This window comes from Serinus canaria, chromosome 5 (assembly GCF_022539315.1).
Source record: "Serinus canaria isolate serCan28SL12 chromosome 5, serCan2020, whole genome shotgun sequence".
In the NCBI taxonomy this organism is placed as follows: domain Eukaryota; kingdom Metazoa; phylum Chordata; class Aves; order Passeriformes; family Fringillidae; genus Serinus; species Serinus canaria.
The window spans coordinates 40,805,698-40,827,082 of NC_066319.1; the positions used below are offsets into that span (position 1 = coordinate 40,805,698).

Here is a 21,385-nt window from a genome sequence, read left to right on the forward strand (position 1 = left end):
TCATTGTGGTCCTACTCATGCTCAGTTACACATCTCAGCCTCTGTCTTTGTTCTTACACCCATCACCCTCTCCAGAGGACAAACCTGTCACCCTGAGGCTTGAGAAAGGGGTAGAGTTGGAACCCTTAGGTTAAGGGTTGAGGATTTTTCCCCCCAGAGGAGGGGAAGGGGCTTCTTGCCCATTACAGGTATTACCACTAGGCAGTGTTTGTGATAGCATAGATCTGAAAGTTCACTGCAGCCTGATTGAGGGGATTGGGCTGACTGAAGATCAGGCTGATGTTTAAAAGCCAGGAACAGGAATTGTGCAAGTGATTTCCTTCTGTGAATCTTATGAATCAATGCACTTCTGCCTCAGGTTCTTCCTCCTTGTAGATAAAATAACAGTTATTTCTTGGGATGATGAGGGGCCTATGAATACCCATTAGCCCCTGCTAAAGAAAGCGGAGAAATACTTTTCCTGGAGTCTGTGTGTCAGGATTGCTGGACTCTTAAAAGTGTGCTACCAGGAAAAGCAATAGGAGTGTGCACCTGTCTCTGTGAGCTGAGGTGAAGGTGGCCATAGAAGCAGAGAAATACCATAACCCAGGATCACTAGACACAGTGGGAAGAGAACTGAGTTCTCAAGGGAGCAGGCTGTCTCTCCTGCCAGATTAATTCTAAGAAAGGTGGTCCCCAGCTCCTCAGAAGCACTGCTTAGAGAAAATCCCTGCTTCCTGGGGATTTTCCAGCTGGGGGATGTTGCCACCCCTGGGGAGGGTCAGTTGTGCAGAAGATGTAGGACAGGCCTCCTTCCTCCTGTGCTATCTCCTGCTGGATCTAATGCAGCTGTTTCTCTCATTCTAGGTACCAAAGGAGCAAGAGTCACTCACTTTACAGGAGGGCCCAGATCTCACTCACAGAAGCCCTAAGCCTGTGGCAGATCAACTTGTATGAACTCTTTCTGTGGCTGAAGGGGTCCCAGCTGGGGAACTGGGTCATTGCTCTCCTGAGACGGATGCAACATTTCACATACTGACATGAACTGGTGGGAGAGGCCTGGGTGCTCCCTCCCTCCCTTCTGCTCTCCACGGCACATTTGTCTTTCTGACTATTTCTGTCTATTTTTGGGTCTTACTCCACATTACACACTGCACTGTCCTTTTCTTTTACAGCATTAATTTCCTCTGTGGCACAGAGAGGTTGAGTTGGTACAAGAGCCCTATTATTGTGTGGTTTAGGAAAAGTAGGTGTGTGATACCTTGTGCCAGGAAAGACAGGAAAGGATACTGTCTTTCCTCATTTGTGCAGGTTAAGTTCCACTCAGATTCTAGTGGGATTGTGCTGGAAGGAAATGTCTCTTCGACTCTTTCTTAAACAATCTTAAAGAATTTAAGAGAATCCCAGCCCTACCTAGAATGCCCCAAAACATTTCTCAGACCCTCAGAGGTGGTAAGTCCCTTTAAAATGCATTATGTTTATATTAGTTTGTGCAATCTCCTTAGTCTGATTTCTGTTTAGGTGTGCAGAAGGTTTCTCAGAGGAGTGAGACCTTGTGGAAAGCTGTCACTAGGGTTTTCTCTTCCAGCACCAGGGAAAGAGGACTCAAATGGTGAGAGTGGTGGACTTGGGAGTCCAAGTTTCTAAGGTTCATCTCCAGTCCTGCCAGCAAGTGCCTCTGTTTTTGGACTTCTCCTGGCTTGTTTCTTTGCTGGTAAAATAGGAGAAGGGGACAGTGATCTTGCCCCTCTTCTGAAATTCCAGGAAGGCAGTAGGAATGGTAGCTCAGGGTTCTGAAACTGCTGGTAATGAATGTGTACTGTACAATACTTCCACACAACAAATAAATGTGTTGTATCGAAGACCTTTGGGGGAGGGATGCTTGGCTGTGCACTAGATTTATGTTTGGGCCTCTAACCTAAGTCCTGTTTCCATTTCTCCACAAGGGAGTGATGCCAGGCAGTGCTGGCAACTCCTTGTTAGCAAAATGTCCACTTGGTCTTTTCTTTGTCCAAGAGGTTTGTACCACATCTGAGTCCTCTGGTACTGCATCAGATGTGTGTTGAGATGGAATGGAGGAGCAGGCATCTTTCTGCTGGGAGGACACCTCACACCCTTCTTCTCAGATCCACGCTGAGCCTGCCTGCTCTCTGCCTGTGGGAGTGCACTGCAGCACATCTGTGAGATGTCACCATCCCCATGCCACAGTGATCATTTCACCTTGTCACTGCCTGTGACATTTTACTGCTCTGGCCTCAGACAAAAACCTGCCATTTGCTCGGTGGTGCAAGTGACAGGTCTGATGGCTTTGATTCTGCAGTTGTGGGACAGCTACAGAAAGCCTCACCTAGAGGTCTGCTTTATGTGAGATGTATTTGAGATACTGGGATATAGCTCTGCTGCTTGTAAGAATTCCTTTAGCCAGGAAGGGTGGATGGAGGTGACTAGTTACATCATCATCTCAGCTTTTCTCATAAACTATCTTGGTGAAAGGGAATGTGAAGGACAGAGTAGGAATGTCCATGTACTTTCAGAAACTTTGCTAAGCTGTGGGTTACTCAGGCACCAAACTGTGCCTGAGAGCAAGCCACAAGAAGGCCATTCACTCTCCCAGTTTCCATACAATTTTCCAACTCGCACAGGTGTGTGACCCCACCTTGAAGTGAGTTTATTTGCTTGGGAAGGGAAGCAGGGGACAGAGTGCAGGTAAGTGTGTTTGTGTGTGTCCCTGGCAAATCAATCATCTTGCTGGCTGTGCAGGAAAGGTGAGGAATGTAACCCAGAAAAGGTACCTGGCTGCTGGTGGGCTTGGGCTTGTGGGTTAGGGACTGCAGAAGTGCAGACAGTGGCTGTGTACATGCACAAGCACCTAGGCAGAACTGGCTGGCTCGGGACTGCCAAGAAGCGGTGGCAAGAAGCGGTGGGTGATTGGCAGGGTTCTGGACACAGTACTACTGAATGTGGGTTTTAGGTCTCTTTGGGTAGTCAATCACCTGATCCTGACATTAGCTCTCTGAGCCCTTCCTACTTTTGGGGGCAGCAGCAGGATTGATGTTCTCTCTGATCTTTGCTAAGAGCAAAAGAGAAATCCTGGTAAGGCTGAATGTCCTTGCAAAGCTTGTCTCCAACCCCTGCAATGACAGGTTAGAGATTCCCTTGACTTCTGGGTCATATGAGGGCATCAGGGAATGGAATGGTGGTAATTGCAGGATGAGACTTCTAAGCTGACAGAGAGTCACTGGGGCCCTGGAATACTGGTGCTGCAGCCTGTATATGACTAATCTTTGCTCATGTGAGCAGTCTGGCTGAATCAGTGCCTTGCTTAGGCACTTATAGCTGGTAGGCTGGCCAGCATGGGTGGACCTGACTTATTCTCATCACAAGTAGAGTGCCTCTCAGTAAGCTGGCCTGGTATGCCTTGTTGGAGTCCCAGAGGCTTTCTAGTAATGGTCACCAACTGCACATCCTCACCTTGTAGCTTCCTCTGCAAATGCCTTTGCCTGTTCATGGCTGGATATACTGACCAGAGCACTGTTTTGGTTTCTCATCTGTGAATGGAAGCTCATCCTCATTTCTAGAGGATCCCATGTTGTGGAGAGGCTCCCTGTAGCTGTTATTTACATTGGCTGTCAAGCTCACAGTGAGCTCTCAGCTATGCATGTTCTTTCACTCCTTCAAAATCCCACCACGACTGCTAGTTCTGCTACCTGAGGAGGGTCCTGACTCTAAAAGTGGTAGGGAACCAGCAGCCCCTCAGACTGGTTTCTGGCAGTGTGCAGCAGGCAGAGAACAGGGAATATTTGGCAGAGCTATGTCTGTTGTGATTAGTCTCTGCTGGGAAGCTCTGTGTAACAATGTTAGCAGAGGGACTCCTCCATCAGTTGTGCTCAGCTCTCACCCTTCCCACAGTCAATCAATGAAGGTTCGTCTTAAGAAAGAACAAGCAAACACATGGTGGTTGACCCTGTAACATTCCTGCCTTGTCTTTTTGCTGAAAGCTCTGAGAGGTGAACTTGTTAACAGGATTTTGAAAAGACACTTTCTCATCCCACTTTGCAGTTGTCAAACATGGGTAACCTGGACCAGATCTATGCACGTGGCCCCTCCTTCCAGCCTGCATTTAATGGTGTTTTCAGCACCAGCACATGGGCTGCTGTCTGCCCAGCTTCAGCTGTGAGTGAACTGAAGTTTGGTGCAGACACTAAATGTTGGCCTTGCAGCCCACCAACTCTTTCTCAGGACTAACATGGGGGTTGGAGCTGTGACCAGAGGTACAAAACTGATGAGCATCTTTCAGCTCCTGTAATATGAAGTACTTTGTTGTAGCCTTATGGCTTCACCAATCCTAATGTTGTTTACTGCTCTCAGATGTGTTGGGAAACCAGTGGACATTTCATCTGGCATTTATATGTGCCATCATTACATCTGCTGGATGTGGAAAATGGGGCAGTCAGGGAAAATGAAGTTGCTGTGCAAAACTTCCAAGAATCTCGGGTATGAAGTGAACATGCTTTTGTACATCCAGCTGAAGAAAAGCCAGAGAGAGCATTACTCCAAACTGAGCAGCATAGCCTTTGCCTGGCCCATCTAGTGAATGCTAATGATGACAGATGGGTGGCATTTAGATTTGCAGATCAAGGCTGCATGGTGCTGTCTGCCATCTTGCAGGGGTGTACAAACCTCATGCAGTTGCAGTGTAGAAGCTTCAGAATGAATCACATGCTGCTTCCCACATATATGCCTCATATAATATCTATCTCCAGCATATGATGGCTGGAGGCTCTGAAAGCAGATTAGAGCCAATCTCCTTCAGGAGTACTAATGAGTAAACAAGGGCTGATTCCCACAAGTCAGAGTTTGAAAAGTTAGAAATGAACTTTACCAGGAGGGTGGTGCAAAGCAAGAATTACCTCACCCAGAAAGGGTCTCCATCCTGGCTGGCCAGCAGAGTGGCTCAGCTGGTCTGCTGGCTGGAGTCTCCCTCAGAGCAGGAGAGGAGTCAGATGCCCAGTGGGCCCTCCCAGCCAGCCTGTTGGTGAAGCCATACAGCCATGGCATGGAACAGGCAGGGAGCTGGCTCACATGGCTATTGAGTCAGTGCTGTGGGATGAGCTTGGATCTGGGTTTCAGCTTTCTCAGCTCTCCTTCTGTGTCACTGCCTGTGCTCAGACATGAGATAACATCCCTGATGAGGTCTTGTCTTTGCTTTGAAGTCCAGGCTTACCAACTGGTTTTCTTTGCTTCAGTTGTGGAGCTGTGTGTGAGCCTGCCTGTGCTGGCAAATGCCAGCTTGCATAGCTTGCCTTGCAGTTTTTATGAGCCAGCTGCCTCTTGTGTCCTTCTTTCTTGGGCAAAACCTGCATGTCCAGTGCCTTCTGGAAAGCAGTGGGTGCCTTCCCAGGACCCTGTTGTGGCTAATGCAGGCTTTAAATGGGTTTTAAACCCCGAGGGAGTAAATTATATGCACATCCAGCTGAAGGCTTCCTGAGTGGGAAGGATGCTCAGTGATCTCTGTGTGATGGTAATCAGGTCCCATTAAGACAGTTTGGAATTTCCCTGACAGGGTATTTGAAGCTACACCTATTGGGGTAGTGACCAGCACCTCTGTCTCCTGCAGGGAACATGGTTGTGTGTCCATCCAACAGTGTCTGAGGGAGACCTGGGCAGGACGTTGACCATACTCTTACCCACACACCTTCTGCTGACCCTGTGCAGCTCATGGTGACCTTGTTAAATGCTAACAACCTTTTTGGGCTGACTTGTGTGACGCAGAGAGCATCATTCTGTGCCATCTGCCATGTCACTCCAGATCAGCCACGATGTGAGAACTCAGGATGCTCTATGCGCAGCTTCCCTTTTGAGCTGCTTCTGTAATCAGGTACTTGTGACTTTTGGTGGTTTGGTAAAGACTGTTCACTGAGACTACATGAATAATGGAGTAGGGAGGAGCCATGGCATTTTACTATTTTTTTTTTGTTTTACTTTCTTTTTATTTCCATTTGATTCAGAGTCTTATTTGCTGAGGCTACTTTTCCATACTCTGATACATATAAGCATAAAAACACTCATTAAGTCTCTTCCTGTAACTCTTCCTAAAGCTCTGCTAAGAAGGTTACAGGACTTGGGCCTGACCTAGCAGGACAAGTCTGCATGTAAAATGCACATTAGCTGGTGGTGGTTTTCAGGCTTGCAGCTTCAGGCTCAGCATTGATGTGCACAAGCAAACATTTCCCCAGGGTGGCTGTACCATGAGCCTTTGCTCTCCTTTCAACCCTCAGTCTAGCAGTACATCTAGCTTTAATAAAGCAAAGATGGAAGAGGTTACTAAATGGTAGCTAATAAACAAAGTGACATGCATGAAGCCTGGTAATACCATATTGCTCTTAATGAAAATGTGGGGGGAAAAAAAGTCATGGGGCGACATTGTTATTGCTGTCTTGTACTTCACCAAGGCTAAACTATCCATCATGCTGATAAGGCTGAAAGGAAAACTTTGCAATATGAGATGCATATATCACAGGGCACTGCACTGCACCCAGTATGTGCTGGGACTGCAGTAGCTTCTCTGTCATCAGATAAACTGGAGCAGGGCAAGCCTGTAAATGTGGTATCTGTGAGCAAAAGGTCAGTAGGCAAATAGCTGTTTTGGAGACCTAAGAAATGAGGTGATTCAGACTGAGGACTTTATTTTGGGGTATCAACGGGCCTAAAACACAATGGTGTGTACTGGGGAGAGCAGCAGAGGAAGACAAAGGGAGGAAAGCAGACAGATGTATGTGGTCCAGGAGTCAGCTAAGTGTGGTACCACTGATAACTTTGCACAACAGGCTGAACAGTCAATTTTAAGGGAGAAGAGTCTTACCCTGGAGAAACCATACTTGGCTGTTCAGTTGTGTTCCCAGGGAATGAGTTCCTGAAGCCAGCGAATGTGGTGCAGAGCTGTGCAGGCTGTATCAGGTTGCCTTGCAGACCTTGCTGGCTGAGGGCTGTTTACTGCAGTTTGCTCATCAGTCTTCATCCTGCCCAGGATGATGGAACTCCATTTTATGTGGTTGATGGAACTCCATTTTTGAGACTGCTCCGTGGTCTTACTCAAGGGAGCTGTGTCTAAGGTTTTCTTGCCATGGTTTCCTTTGCTTGCTGCATTTGCTCTCTCTGCCAAGCAGTGGCTGCACGAGAAACGGATCCTGTAGGGGACTCCATGGGACAGTATGGGGTTGCAAAGCTGCATGGGTGCTCCTGTGACATGTGCATTGGCAGAACCCAAATTTTGCTATGGGAGCAGGTGCTCCTATGGCCCTACCCTGTAAGGGAGAGCCTTCTGCAAAGTCTGGGCTGGAGAGTCTTACCCTGATGATGTGGATGGCTCTGGGTGCACTGCATAAGCGCTCTCCACAGTCTGCATTCTGCTGGGAGTGGGGAAGGATTATTTGCCATATTGTGCTATGGGGGGAAAAAATGACAACTACATGTGTGGCAGGCAGGCAGCACAGCATGGAGCTGCATGGTACCATTGGCAGTTACCTTCTTCACTGGCTCAGGGGCCTGCAGATGTCAGAGCGTGGCTGCTGAAATGAAATGCTCTTAAACCTGGGACATAAATCATGGGCACAGTGCTGCATGAAGGCTGCCCCTGGCATTTAGCTTGGCCTTGTTGCATCGGTACCATAGCAGGGATGGTCTTTTGCACAGAGATCCTGCTGGGTTGGGTCATGATCTGTGTCCATGCAAATGCATCTATGGCAGTGGCAGCTCAGCAGAGCCAGACACGCTCTCTCCCTCTTTCCCTTCCTTGTTGCTTTCCCTCTGGTCTGAGCTCCCATGCTGCCTTGCCTTAGCTGCAACCAGCCCAGTCTCTGGCCATGGGGGGAGATTTCAGGAGAAGATGGAGCACCCCTGGGAGAGAGGTGCTTTGTATTGCAGTGCCACACCTTTGTAGAGCACAAGGAAGATCCCAAGAAAAGTCTTGGGAATAGCCCAAAGCAAACTGCTGTCAGACAGTGGCACAGTGGTGTTACGTGAAACCAGGGTCATTCTCAGCTTACACCAGGATGATTCCCAGGCCCTTCCAGGACATTGTCAGGGCATGAGTGTTGGCAGGGAGCACAATATGACCAAGTTGCTCTCTGACCTCTCAAATGAGACATGGGGATGGGGTAAGGGAATAGGGAAAGAGGCTGGCCAAACTGCCCAGCTCTGGAAATCAGCAACACTTTTATCTCCTTCAGTGCTGCTGGTCATGAAAACTAACAATGTGACAAATGCCAAAAGTTGGGGCTGTCTCTGGACAGCTCAGGCCCTACTGTTTACTCACACTCCCCACCCCTCACGTATCCCTATATCCCCATTTGTTGTCTTGCTCCTTTTCTTACAAGCTCCCATCAGGCCAGCAGCATCACAGCTGCAGCAGACATAGGGACCCATTGCCATCCACACAGCCTCGGGCCCCTCACAGGTACCTGCCAGGATGGGACACATCATGACCCCCACTGGAGCCAGCCTCACCGAGGTAAGTCCCCATCAGCTGCCATCAGCCAGTCCAGGGCGTGCCCCTCCTCCCCATAAGGCAGGGCTTTGGTGCTGGCTGCCACTGGAGACACCCAGCTGCTCCCTCTCAGGTAGTCACAAAGGCAATTACCTCACTGCTGAGCTCCCTGGCTGGCTGCTGAGACACTTACCTGAAATTAGCTGTGGCCAGTGCGTCGCAGAGGTGAATGCGGTTGTGATTATGAATGCACTTCTTGTTTGTCTTTTCAGTGCCGAAATCCTGTCAGCGAGGAGAAGCGATAATAACATGCTATTAAGTTCTTTCTGGATAATGTAATTCAGGAGTCAGGAGGCAGTTTGGTCATTTATGCCTTTGAAAAGCTCAGAATAATTTTCAGTGTCATTATCTTCCATTTTAAAGAGACCGTTTCAAACATCAATACCAAGAGCTCTTCTCCTCCCCACCTCCCCCCTGCTTATGTGGTTTTCTTACACATTTTGTTCCTGTTTTCTCTGAGCTTTCAGGGGTCTGGGGTTTGTTTCCAGTCATTCATTCCCCCTGAAACAGACCACGCCCAACCCTCTCTTTCACCCTTTCCCTTTTTATCGTAGGTTTTGGAACTCACTGCTATTTTATTCAGCATCTTTAAGTTATGGTTGGTGAAACATCCCTTTGTGAGGTGGGGGAGCACTGCTCGGGCCTCAGGTGCAGTGAGAGGAGGGATATGTGATGTGGATTCAGGTGTGTGGGACTGCAAGAGTTTGAAGCAGTGTTCCCCCAGGGCCAGCAAGCAGGTGGGCAGAGCTGCCATGAGAGTCCGGCTGCCCTTGGGAATGGTGACTGGGGGCACTGCGCCTGCTGGAGGTTTTGGTTGCCTTGGGATGCCCAGGAGCAAGTCCTACTGCTGAGGCCATGGCACAGGCTTGGTGCTGGGGAGTCCATGCATCCTTGCCGCTCTGCTCCCAACCACTCCCTCGCTGTCTTTCCAGGCACAGCCGTAGCCAATGACTTATATACAGAGCTTGAGCTTTATGGTTTTTTGCTCATGCTTTTGTAAAATGTGTGCTTCAGAGTAAGCAGTTAATGGATACTTTTGCCCTGAAATAGCCCCCAAGATAGGGAGCTGAGAGGCTCCTTAGCAGATGCAACTTTAACACCAGCTTACACTGCAGGCATGAAAACAGACAGATGTCTCTGAGTGAATGCAGCAAAAATTATTATCCAGAACTGGGGCAGGAAAACAATCTAGCTCCTCTCCAGCATGCACAGAGCATGGCTGAAGAAGAGAATTTTATTCATTAAGTTAACTGGCAATGATCCCTGAAATGTCAGCTTTGGCCTGAAGTTTATCTCTAGGCTTGGAAAGCATCCTAGCCCTTCTGTTTTTAAAAGAGGAAGGTATATGGCTCCTTCCATTTTTTATGTGCTGGCTCTGCCAAAGTTTCAGTGCAAATAGGAGGGATAATGCCCTTCCATTTGCTGCCTATTTCCTTCAGAGGGGAAATGGGATCTCCCAAGCAGAGTATAGAAAATCCACAGGGAGCATGCAAGAGTCACATCCATCATTAAGCCTGGTTCATATTGTTCAGCAACTTCTGAAGGCACTGTCGGGCACTCCTGTGCCTGCAAAGTCAGCGGTGGAGTCAGGCTGTGACCTGGCATGAGCTTCTTCACAGAGAGGGTGTGGGAAGACTTGCACAGAGAGCAGACTCATTGGTCTCACTCTGCCTAGAGGATGTGGGAGCATTAGCGGCACAGCGTGGCTTCATTAGGAAGCTGGCCCAGCATCGTTAGCATAGAGGATACAGTCTCCTTGGGACAGATGTAAAGAGGGATGAGAATGCTCTTTCCTTTCTGAGAGATGGAGAGGCCTTTTGAACACTTTTGGCAGTCCCAGACATGAATGCACAGTTCAGGGCTGGTCAATGATCCCAGCAAGGGAACCCACATGAGAGACTGGGCGCAATGGATGCATCTGCTCCCAGATGCTGTGCCTGCTGTCTGCAGAGAGGCCACAGAAACAGAGACCTGCTGCTGATCTAACCATTATGGGCTGTGCCTGCCTCCATCACCTGCTGACTCCCTGCTCCGTATCCAGCTGCAAGTGCCCTTCTGAGTGCAGAGGCAAATTAAATGTGTTTTCTATGGCCTGCGGTAGCTATGGGATTTCTTCTATGAAGGTTTGCTGGTACTTGGTATTTTAGCTTGCACTGCAGTCTCTCTCAGTGGGGGTGCTCAGAGAGTCCTCTCTCCCCTCTCCACCTATCTATTTTCGTTACATTTAAAAGACTTTAATTATCTCTGGGATCTGTATGCCTCTCTTGGTTGAAACTGGAGAAAGATTTGAATAGATGCTTGTCAGTAGGAAACTTGTAGAGGTTCAGGCAGCCCAGTCCCTCCTCTCAGGGCAGCTTGATGGGATAAGCTGTCTGCCCTTAAAAAAATTACTAAAAAGGGAAATACAAAGGAAAAAGAAAGAAAAAATTGTGAAAAGTAGAGGAAAATGGATGTCTTAAATGGCTTGTTATATCAGCCAGATGCCCATTCACTCTGCCAGCAGCCTGGACAGCTTAGCCCCACTCCCATAAAGAAGCTTGTGCCTTGCACTTTACCTCTCTTCTTGCATATTTTTTCCGCTTGCAACTGGTTTTCTGAGCCTGATTTCTCCCCCCCAGTTTCTGCTACACTGGAATCTGTGTGCCTGCCATGACTTCATGGCACTGCTGGCTGGTGCTATGGGTACAGAAAACAAGGCACAAGGAGGGACTGACAGCATGGGGCACAGCTTCCCTTGGCTCCCTGCTTTAGCTACAAGGCAGGTGTTGCCCCATCTTGGCTGCATGAAGCTGGTGGGGCTGTGCCCACTTGCCCAAAGCAGTCTGCATGGCAGACCCATGTGTCTAGTCATTTCCCTGTTACTTTTTCTACGGCACCCTTCCTTCTTAGCCCACTCTTCAGTGATGTTTCTCTCATGCTTGGTTTGCCTCTCCAGGCTGAAGAAGAGTTGGCTGTGGATTGGGATATATTGTAAAGATGCTGAGGTTGCTTATCAATTATCCTTGTTGTGGAGGGATGTTGAGTGTTGATTTAGATCACTTCAAAGACCAATAGTTTAGTCTTTAATAGTGGTGTAACTCAGACCTCTGCTCAGCCTGGGCAGTTGGAACAGGCACAGCAGTAAGGCTGGAGACATTTTGACAAGGCTATGAGGAGAGACAAGTCTGCAATGGCATTACTAGGCTAGGAGTTTGTCAACCATCCTGTAGAAGCACCAGCTCTGGCAGGGAAGTCTTAGAGCATTGCAAGAACAGGGCTCAGGGAACCCTGTGTGCTCATAGGATGTGGGCTCAGCATGGGCATCATGTTCAGCTCCAGCTCACTTCCATATTTGCTTTAGCTAACACTATTCAGGTTCCATAAGTCATCTGAAAACTACCTGGTTCTTAACAAGGAGAATTTGTAATGGAGGTCACTGCAGTGTGAGAGCAGGTAAGTTGTCTCCTGACAGCTAATTCATTCCTGTGCTCCTCTTCCAGCTCCTCTTCCATCTTCTGGGATTTGAGGCTGTGGAGCTGCTAGTATGAATGTGCATATGTGTGCTGATTTCTGTGTGTGCACATGCTGGCTGGAACACTGAACTCCGGCCTGTGCTGGTCTTGCTCCCGGTACGCTGCTTTCTCCACGCTCCGCCGGCTGTGCAGTCAGAGACCTTCCAGCACCAGTGCCAAAGGACTGCGACAGACCCCTGCGTGGCAGCAGGCCATTTGGTTGATGGATTATCCACTCCAAGCATGAGACAGTAATCTTCAGAGGAACAGGCACAGAGAAAGGGGCAGAGTTAATCACTTTGAGCATGGACAACAGCTGGAGAAGGAGGGGGTGAGCAATTCTAAGAGAAAAGAGTGTGGTTTGGAGGGGAAGAGGAAGCAAAAGGGAAATTAAAAGCATGCAGCAAAAAGTCAAGGGCTCTTGCTTGGTCAGGAGAGACAGAAGATGACTAGGTTTATAACAGCAGTGTGAGGCTCAGCCTCCACCAGCACCCTCATTTTGTCATTGATTTCTCACATGTTCAGTTGAAAACAGCTGCCCACTGATCTCTCCACAGTGGGACACTGCAGCCTCTGCCCATAAATACACACACTGTGCAGTTACAAATGGGAGAGGTTGGGGAGCAGAGTGCTGTTAAATCTCTGACCTCATTGCCTGTATTGGGATAGCAATTAGAAGTGCTCAGGCAGGTATATTATGTCTTATAGATTCAAACAACAGATTCTGCTTGAAACTATATTAAGAAGTGGGGAATTTAGATTACAAAGGCAATTCTATGTTACTACAACATTCACACAGAGATGTTTCTGAACTCCACTCCATGCTACATTACTCCAGGGAAGCCATTCTGGGCTTCACAGCAAACCAGCTGTATGCTGGGCAGAGGGTTTTTCACTTTTCTGATCTGCAGCTGGGTCAGTGAGCATATCAGCCACTATTTCCAAATCTTAACAGGTTATCTCTAGGCTTCTAGCAGTCTACACAACATCTCTCATTTCACAGAAGGGCTTTGATATATAGGAGTTGAAAGCATTGCAAGTCCTGAGTATTAATGCCTGAGTTAAAAATTGAATAAGCAATGTCAGGAGACAGGATACATTTATATTGTCATGGCATGTGTCAATGGATGATCCCACAACATACAGTCTTTCAATTTGTTTTTCTTTTGTTTGTCCACAGAGGGATGTGATATTGCCAGGTTGCACAGAGATTTTGCAAGTTTGGGACTGAGTCAAGAGACCTAAAATGAGAGCCTTGTGAGCACCACTGTTTTGTTGTGGGTTTTCATTGATGTCAGTTCAAAGGGAAATCTACACCAGTCCTGGACTGAGGTCCCTGAAAGCACTTGCAGGCTGTTCACCACCTCTGCTCCAGGGCTGCGTGTATAAAGCAAATCTGTACACTATTCCCAGACACAAATCTTCTAGCTCTCTTTTGCTGGATGGACAAACCACATGCTCTAAACATCTGGCATTATACAGACTAAAGGACAATGGATGGAAAAAAGTAATTAAAAATATTAGCACTATTTACAATTAAAAACCACAATTTGTAACAGAAGACTGGAATCTTAATAGCCAGATTAGACCAATGCTTCATTTAGTCCAGCCTGCAGCCTCTAAAAGTAGTTCTTTCTGGCTGGTGCAGAGGGTAGTGGAAAAGCCACACAAATGGACAACACTTAAAACTTGCCAAGTAGAGCAGTTTCTTCCTCCTTTATAACAGGGCTAAACTTATAACAAGAAAGTTTGTATCTCTTAACATTAATGAATATATATTTATGTATTTACATATATTGTAGCTGTGCCCGAGTACCTTGAAACTGTTATAAGCAATGCAGGGCAGAGTGACAAACCAACTGACTGTGTCTTTCTGGGCCCAGCCATTCCTTGTGATACAACAGTGGCAAAGACTGAGTCACAGTGGTCACCAAGGTGTCCTGTCCAAGCCTTCCTAGTCATATGAATCATTTGGCTCTATCACCAGATAATCTTAGGCACCTAAGTTGTGTGGGCTGGAGTTGAATCACCAAGACCATATGAGGCATCATTTCAGTTCCCAAGATCAGTTCAGTTGCTCCAGTCAACTGCATGAAAATTCTAGAGCCAAGCCTGCCTTCCCTCCCTCCCTCCCTCCCTCCCTCCCTCCCTCCCTCCTCCCTCCCTCCCTCCCTCCCTCCCTCCCTCCCTCCTCCCTCCCTCCCTCCCTCCCTCCCTCCCTCCCTCCCTCCCTCCCTCCCTCCCTCCCTCCCTCTTTTTCAAAATCTATCTCTGTGTATACTAAGGGGCTAACTTAAACTGATTTCCATGCCTAGTGTATCAGTTGTTTTAGAAAGTAATTTGGGCTTGGAGAACCTCTCCTGTCCCCTCCCAGTAGCTGGCCTGGTGTTTGGGATGTTGGGGAGTCAGAGAAAAGATGCTGCTGGTCCCTGTAGAAGAAGGAATCACTTGATGAGAAGAACTGCTGTCTGTCATGGCTTTTGGAGAGAAAGTCAAGAGCACAGGCTGCAAGGGTTTTGTCTGAAGAATCTGAAGAAGGAGGAGTTGAGGGCCTTGAATTGGAGACAATGGACAGGAGATGAAGGTGGAGGACTCTTCACATATAAAATCACAGACTTTATAAATGGGGTGGAGAGGGGCTGGTATTTATCTGTGGTGCTGGGGAAATGTGGAGGCTGTGGAGGAACAGGGTTTTGTGGGGACATCTGTATTTCCAAGCTGAAAGAAGGCAAGAAAACTCTCAATGTGATTCAGAGAACAGCCTTGCTGATGCACCACAGCCCACCTTGCAGGGTTCCTCCTTGGGATGGTGGAACATTAGCTGTCATGGCCTCTCTGGCTCCTCCTGAAGCTGCCAGCAAGGAGGATATCACACTTTCTGGGGAAAGCATGATAGCTCCTGAGCTGCGTTTCAACCTTGGGAATCCCCAGCCCTGTGGTTACCATGCTGTATTGAGTGCATTTTTTTTTTAATGTAAATACCTATTTTGCAGTTTTTCTCTACAAATGGAATTACTCAACAGTACTCATTGCTTCAGCTGAGCAATTTTTTAATAGATACAATACTAGGGAAAAAGAGCATCTTGGTTCCAAGCCCTTGTTAAAGGGTCTTAAAACCCCCAGCCACAGCACATTCTCTGGTGCAACATGACTCAGTGTCTTTGGCTGACGTGTTTGGTGACATTGCTGATGACTAAAAAGGTTTTTCCCAAGCAGCAGAAAGTTTAACCCTGATTTATAGCAAGGGCTGATATATTAATACCAGCAGTATTTTTCTTTTGCTGTTGTCAGGGGGTGGCACAGAAGGGGAAGAGTGAGTATACCTCTTCCTGCTGGGCTTGAGGGAAAGAGATACGTGCAGCTGCAGGAGATATGTGCAGTGTACTAGAAACTGTCCTGCAATTATGGCTGGGACAAAAGAGAAGGCCAGCCATATTCAACTCAAAATAATCAGTAGATCACTAAAGATTCTAATCAGGAAGAAATATTTTTCCATCAACTCATTACAAATCATAATGAGGTTGCAGCTCTGGATTTTGGTTGTGTCTTCTCTTGCTGAAGTTAACAAGTGCATCTGCTGAAGTCTTTGGTAACTTATTTGGTGTGACATGTGGGCGATGTGATGAAGGAAGGGCAGAAGGGGCAGGGGGAAGAACCCAAAGCAGGGAGGGTCCCAAGGAGCAGTGTTGTTTTGTCTGGTGACCTGGAGAAAGGCAAGTATTTGTCTGCTTCTTTGTCTGGGAAAAAAATCAAGGCAAGGGTGGCTAGTGGAAGTGCTGCTCCTGGAGATGGTGGTGGCTTTTAATGTGATAGCATATCTCTTCTTGAATTTCTTTGTGAGCCTGAAAATGAGTACATGAGGGGATCTTCATCCTGTCTTGTATGTTGGTTGTAGGCATGGGATGGTGTGTGATCACAGCTGACTTCAAATGAGATAGTGTGAAAAAGCAATGTTTTGTGGTGGTCTCTGCCAGCCTATATTCCTTGTCATCCCGTGTCACTGAAGAGAATTTTGATTGAGTGCATCAATGCATTGCTTACACAGACAACAACCATTGTTGCCCATTGGCTCACCAGCACCTCTGTTTTCCTCCCTAATCTTCTACAGAATTTGGCTATGTGAGGAGAAGCTTGCAGTAGAAACATCTTTGGGAGAATCAAAACTTAAACCACGTTTTACTAAGCAGTATCTGAGACTTTTGCTGAGACTAGTACTAGGTCTTATTGACTGACCAAAGCTACCAACTCTACCCTGAGAGGCTGCTCTTAAATATAAAGGTCTGTGGCAGGCTGTATTTGTTATGAAGATAACCCACACTCTTGTTAATCCCCCTTGTGTCAGCTACTCAATAACCTACCTCACAGGTTCCTCTGTATCTGTGAAGCCATTTATCTGCTGAGACAAATGTCCTTCTTTCCTACCATCAGTGGCAAAGATCATCAAATGTCCTCCTGTCCCACCATCAAAGGCAAAGGCGGCAGCAAAGAGCTTCTGTGAAGTGATAGGAATCTGTGGTAAAATAGGTGTTGGATATATAGTTCTGTAAATTCACCACCTACTTTGATGTCAAGATGCTAAATAACTTTTGGCTTTGCAGACCCTACAAAGCAATCTTGACTTTCAAATCTTTTTGTCTTAGCCACAAGGACTTTCTGGAAACTTGAGGAATGAACAATGTCAGAGGAGCAATATCCAAGATGGAAGGAATATAAGCAAGGCTCTGAGGCTGCTATCCAAGAAGAGTTTGTAAATAGGTAGGAATTTAAGAGAGTAGAGCTAGAAATGCACCCTTGAGCTCTATGTCTGGCTCTCCCTTCTTGCAGAGTCAGGAAATGAACCTGAGAAGCATCTCTTGGATTCTGTTTACATGTTGTGGTGCATCTCTTTGGGCTCTGTCACCCTCCCAATAGCTTTTGTTGAAGGGTGGATAGCTATATCTAGTTGACGGGCGTGACTGAAGGCCTGTTCTTTCCCTGTTACACAATTTAATGTCTTCACAACATGAAGACAAAAGCCACAATAGGAGTTAAAATGACACTATTCCTCCCATGGTATTTAGGTGCTGGCTAGCAGCAAAAACTCTCAAGGAAAAAGATGCTTGGAGAGTGTGGGGGCATTAAATTAGATTGACTTTAATTTGGACAGAAGAATGTTAAGTACAAAAATTAAAACACAAAATAATTAGCATCTGAGGTTGCAGGAAGCAATTCATTTAGTAATTCCACTGTGAGCTTGTTGGGCTTAAGGTTCTGGGGTGTGTTCTTAGTTTTTTGCTTCTGGCACTCTCAGCTGCTATCTCTATGCTACATTGCTTCACACCTGGATTGACCTGCCTTTATAATGTGTCCTTGACATCCAGTCAAGGTGGTTTTGAAGCAGAAACAGTCCTATTAAAATGCTGTTGAGAAATTTGAGACTCTTTTTCTAGCACTATTAATAGTGGGTTTGTATCCTCCTCTAATGTGACTGTGCTTTCATGCTTCCATCTGAGCCCCTCCAAGGATTCCTGTATGTGTCTGCCAGAGATCCTTGTTCCTAGTACTGGGTGTATGTGTTGGAGCAAATGCCAGGAAGGGCCACTAACAGGGCTGCTGTCCAGTCTGAATGTGGTGAAGTATCTGAAGACTAAGGACCAAACCCAGACTTTGTGGTAGCACTGCTGCTGCTTGCCCTCTTTCTCTGGCTAGAGATCCCTGTGAATGGTGCCATATCTGCACAAGAGTACAAGGAAGCAGCAACCTTGATGTAGTAACTATGATGGGATTTAGTCAGGAGACTTTTAGATTCTTGTGTGAATTCCTCTCTGCGTGATCCAGGTGATATCCAAGGAATGTCACAGCCAAGCCATGCTGAAGTGGCTACCAAGTACAGCAGTTGGCAAGTGATGTCACTTGGGAGTCTGTATTGGCAGCAGTGTTATTTAATATCTTTATTAATTACATAGATGAAGGAATCAAGTGCACCCTCAGCAAATCTGTAGGTGACAGCAAGCTGAGTGGTGTGGTTGACACACCTGAAGGATGGGTTGCTATCCAGAGGGATCTGGATAAACTCAAGAAGTGGGGCCGTGGGAACTTCATGAGGTTTAACAGGGTCAAGTACAAGGTGCTGTACCTGGGCGGGGCAACCTCTGGTATCAACAAATGCTGGGGATGAACAGAATGGGAACAGCCCTGCTGGGAAGGACTTGGGGGTGCTGGTGGATGAGAGGTTGGATATGACCAGGTCTTGGAGCTCAGCGAGACAGTTTGTATCCTGGGCTGCATCTAAAGCAGCGTGGCCAGCAGGGGGAGGAAGGGAATTCTGCCCCTCTCTCCTCTGGTGAGAGCCCACCTGCAGTGCTGTGTACAGCTCTGGGGTCCCCAACACAGAAGCTCTAACATGGACCTGTTGGAGTACATCCAGTGAAGGGCCAAGTTCTTTACAGGGATGAAGCACCTTCCCTATGAGCAAAGGCTGAGAGAACTGAATTTGTTCAGCCTGGAGTAGAAAAGGTATCAGGGTGGCCCAGTTGCACCTACCAGTACCTAAAGTGAGCCTACAAAACATGGGGAGGGACTTTTGATAAGAATATGTAGTGATAATGTAGGAGTAACCGTGGGTAGGATGGTCAGGACAGATGGAGACGAGAGATCTCTGAGGCCAAGTTGTGAAACTTGTGGTTTACTGCAAAGGGTGTGGGTGCAGGGGCCCTGTTTGGAGCTGCCAGCCGCAGCTTAGAGCAGGCCTGAGAGAGGAGCCTCAAAGAGAGAGAGCAAGGATTAAGAGGACAAAGTTCCTGTTACAATACAATAAATCTTCTGTGCTGAATATTCTAATTTTTCCTAACCAATCTAGTACAAGATACAAATCCTATGGCTTTTACATACAGCCTGTAAGAATCATTACATTAACATACTGTGTTACTTTTTAAACTGTAAAAACTACTCTTTGAACCCCTTCTGCTAAGCTAGTAGGGTCTGCTCTGACCCTTGGACCTATCTACAAGCAGAGGGTATTGTTTCATCAAAAGGGGATTACCTTCAGCCCACCATACTATTGTTTTCCAGTTGTTCAGTAACTAAGGCTTGGTATCTCAAAGCTTGCTTTCATGTCAATCTCCCTTATAGTTTCCACAGTCTCAAAATCTTTTGCCAGGCAATCATATTTATAAGGCTTTCCTGTTTCATCTTCCCCAACAGCTAGAACAAGGGGGGAATGTCTTCAAACTGAAAGAGAGTAGGTTTAGATGCTAGGAAAAATGCATTACTATGAGGGTGGTGAGACAATGGAACAGGTTGCCAAGAGAAGTAGTGGATGCCTCATCCCTGGAAGTGTTCAATGCCAGGTTGGATGAGGCTCTGAGCGACCTGGTCTAGTGGAAGGGGCCCCTGTCCATGGCAGGAGAGTTGGAACTAGGTGATCTTTAGGGTTCTTTGCAGTCCAAACCATTCTGTGATTCTGTGAATACCAGCAGGCAGCTTGTGCAGGCTGTGGAAAGGAGCATGAAGAGTAATTATGTACTGTGTTGCAACATAGCTACACAGGGAGGTTTAAATGCCTCTTTCCAGCTATTGCCTGATTGCTGCTGTGTTAACAGGAGCAAGGATCCTCTCTCTTTTGGCATTCAAAACCTGCATGTTCAGTACATTTGTAGCAGGGACTTCAGCTTTCAGCTAATTTTTCTGCTACTTTTGCAATCTTCTACCTTCACTGTTTTCTCTATCCTTCTTTTCTAAAACATTGTCATGCCTACTATCCATCCATCCATCCATCCATTTATCACAGCCCTCGTCACCTGCTCCAGGATTTTAACACCCATTGGGGTGTTAAAAAGCAAACACATTGCTTGGCATGTGCAGTTTTTGTAGTAACAGATACAACAAGTGAAAGCCTTAGAAAAGGAATATTGGCTAAGTTTTATTAAGGCACTTGGCTTTAGGAAAGACAAGACCTACATTGAAGCAAAGGGCCTAACTCAGATGCTTCAAATGCATAAAGATCTTCAGACTCAGAACTTTTACTGCAGATTTTTTTTTAGGTTGTTGTTGTTTTGGATTTTGGGGCTTTTTTTCTGTATGCTTTAGGATACTAACCAAAAGGGACTTGAGCAAAAAAGTAGGGCTTCACTTTGGGCTATAACCTTCTCCTACCAATACACTTAGTGTTTCTTTTACATCTGCATCAGGCGGGAAAAGTGGGGGGAAAATGGAGCAAGTTGTAAGCTAACCTGGCTTGGTGTCTCCATCAAGATCTTTTGTTTCCTGATGTATTACTGTCACCTCTTCCAGCATAAGTCACTGGCTGAGGGTAGTGCATGTCCACCAAATAATCTGTGGATGGCTGCCCATCTCAGTGTCCTTGCCCATCAGCTGAGCCACCTGCCCAGCCTTTACTTCAGATGCAGATTCTCTGGAGGGGACAAGCAACCTAGAGCTGACCTGCTCACTGGGTTCTAGGGCCCAGATCTGGAAAGAAAGACCAGAATAATATCACAAAAAGTGAAAGAACAGCCACTGAACAGTTAGCATAGAGCCTGGAGCTTGGCACTGGGCTGGGATGATGGAGGAAAGGAAGAATTGGTACAGTTTTGAACATGGTAAATCCATCTTAACACAAGTCTAAGAAAGTGAAGTTGGATTGGGTTTTTTTCCTTGTGAACTAATGGAGAATACTAAGCCTTAGAGAGGGCCAAGATCATATGGTGTGGAAGTAAACACCTATTTTTGTTACAAAAAGTTTGAACTGTTCATCCCAGCCTTCTAGTCTCCTGGCAACAGTGAAGAACAGACCATGCTGGGACCACTATTTTAATCAACCTAATTGTAGGTCCTCTCTCTCCTCCCCCAGCAATCAGCCTCCTGGGAGATAGAAAGCCCTTTTGAGCACACCACCTAAAGAACTTGGAGACCCCTTAGTTTGCCATGCTGCAGTTACATGTTTTGCAGTGCAGTATTCATTTCATATTTCTTCCCTGAAAACAAGGAATTACTTTTGGGGGTTTGCATTTTCCCATCTGTTACTTTAAAATGAATTTTTTGCTTTCACGTCACCAAAAAATATTCCTGTTGGATATTAACTGCAAATAGAAATGTTTTATAGTTCCAACATGTCTCCCTGACTACCTCTCTTCCTGCCCATGATGTTCAGAAGGCATTTCTACCTCCTGCTTCTGTCCACAGAAGTGCTCTCTTGCCTATGCAGATATGCAAAACAAGAAATATTTTGTGTATAAAGCATACAGTGAAACAATTACTCTGGTAATGAGAAACATCAACTATTTTCCGTCTTTTTAAGTACTTCTAGTACTTTATCAAGGTTTATCCTAACCTTCTCAGCCTCCTGGACTTCTGCAGCCCTTGGGCTGCTTTTCCAGCATGGTCAATGAAA

At 46.7% G+C, this 21,385-nt stretch overlaps 1 protein-coding gene across 5 annotated transcripts in view; it reads left to right on the top strand.

Annotated features, from left to right (window-relative positions):
• The window catches only part of ADCK1 (aarF domain containing kinase 1), a 78,058-nt gene extending 71,718 nt beyond the window's left edge, over positions 1 to 6,340 (top strand). For all 5 annotated transcript variants that reach the window (XM_009101849.4, XM_050975403.1, XM_030240465.2 and 2 more), the window contains one exon: positions 847 to 6,340. In XM_009101849.4, the coding sequence (XP_009100097.1) occupies positions 847 to 1,018 (172 nt within the window). In that variant the 3' untranslated portion in view covers positions 1,019 to 6,340. The remainder of the gene's footprint in view (positions 1 to 846) is intronic.
• The last annotated feature ends 15,045 nt before the right edge of the window (positions 6,341 to 21,385 follow it).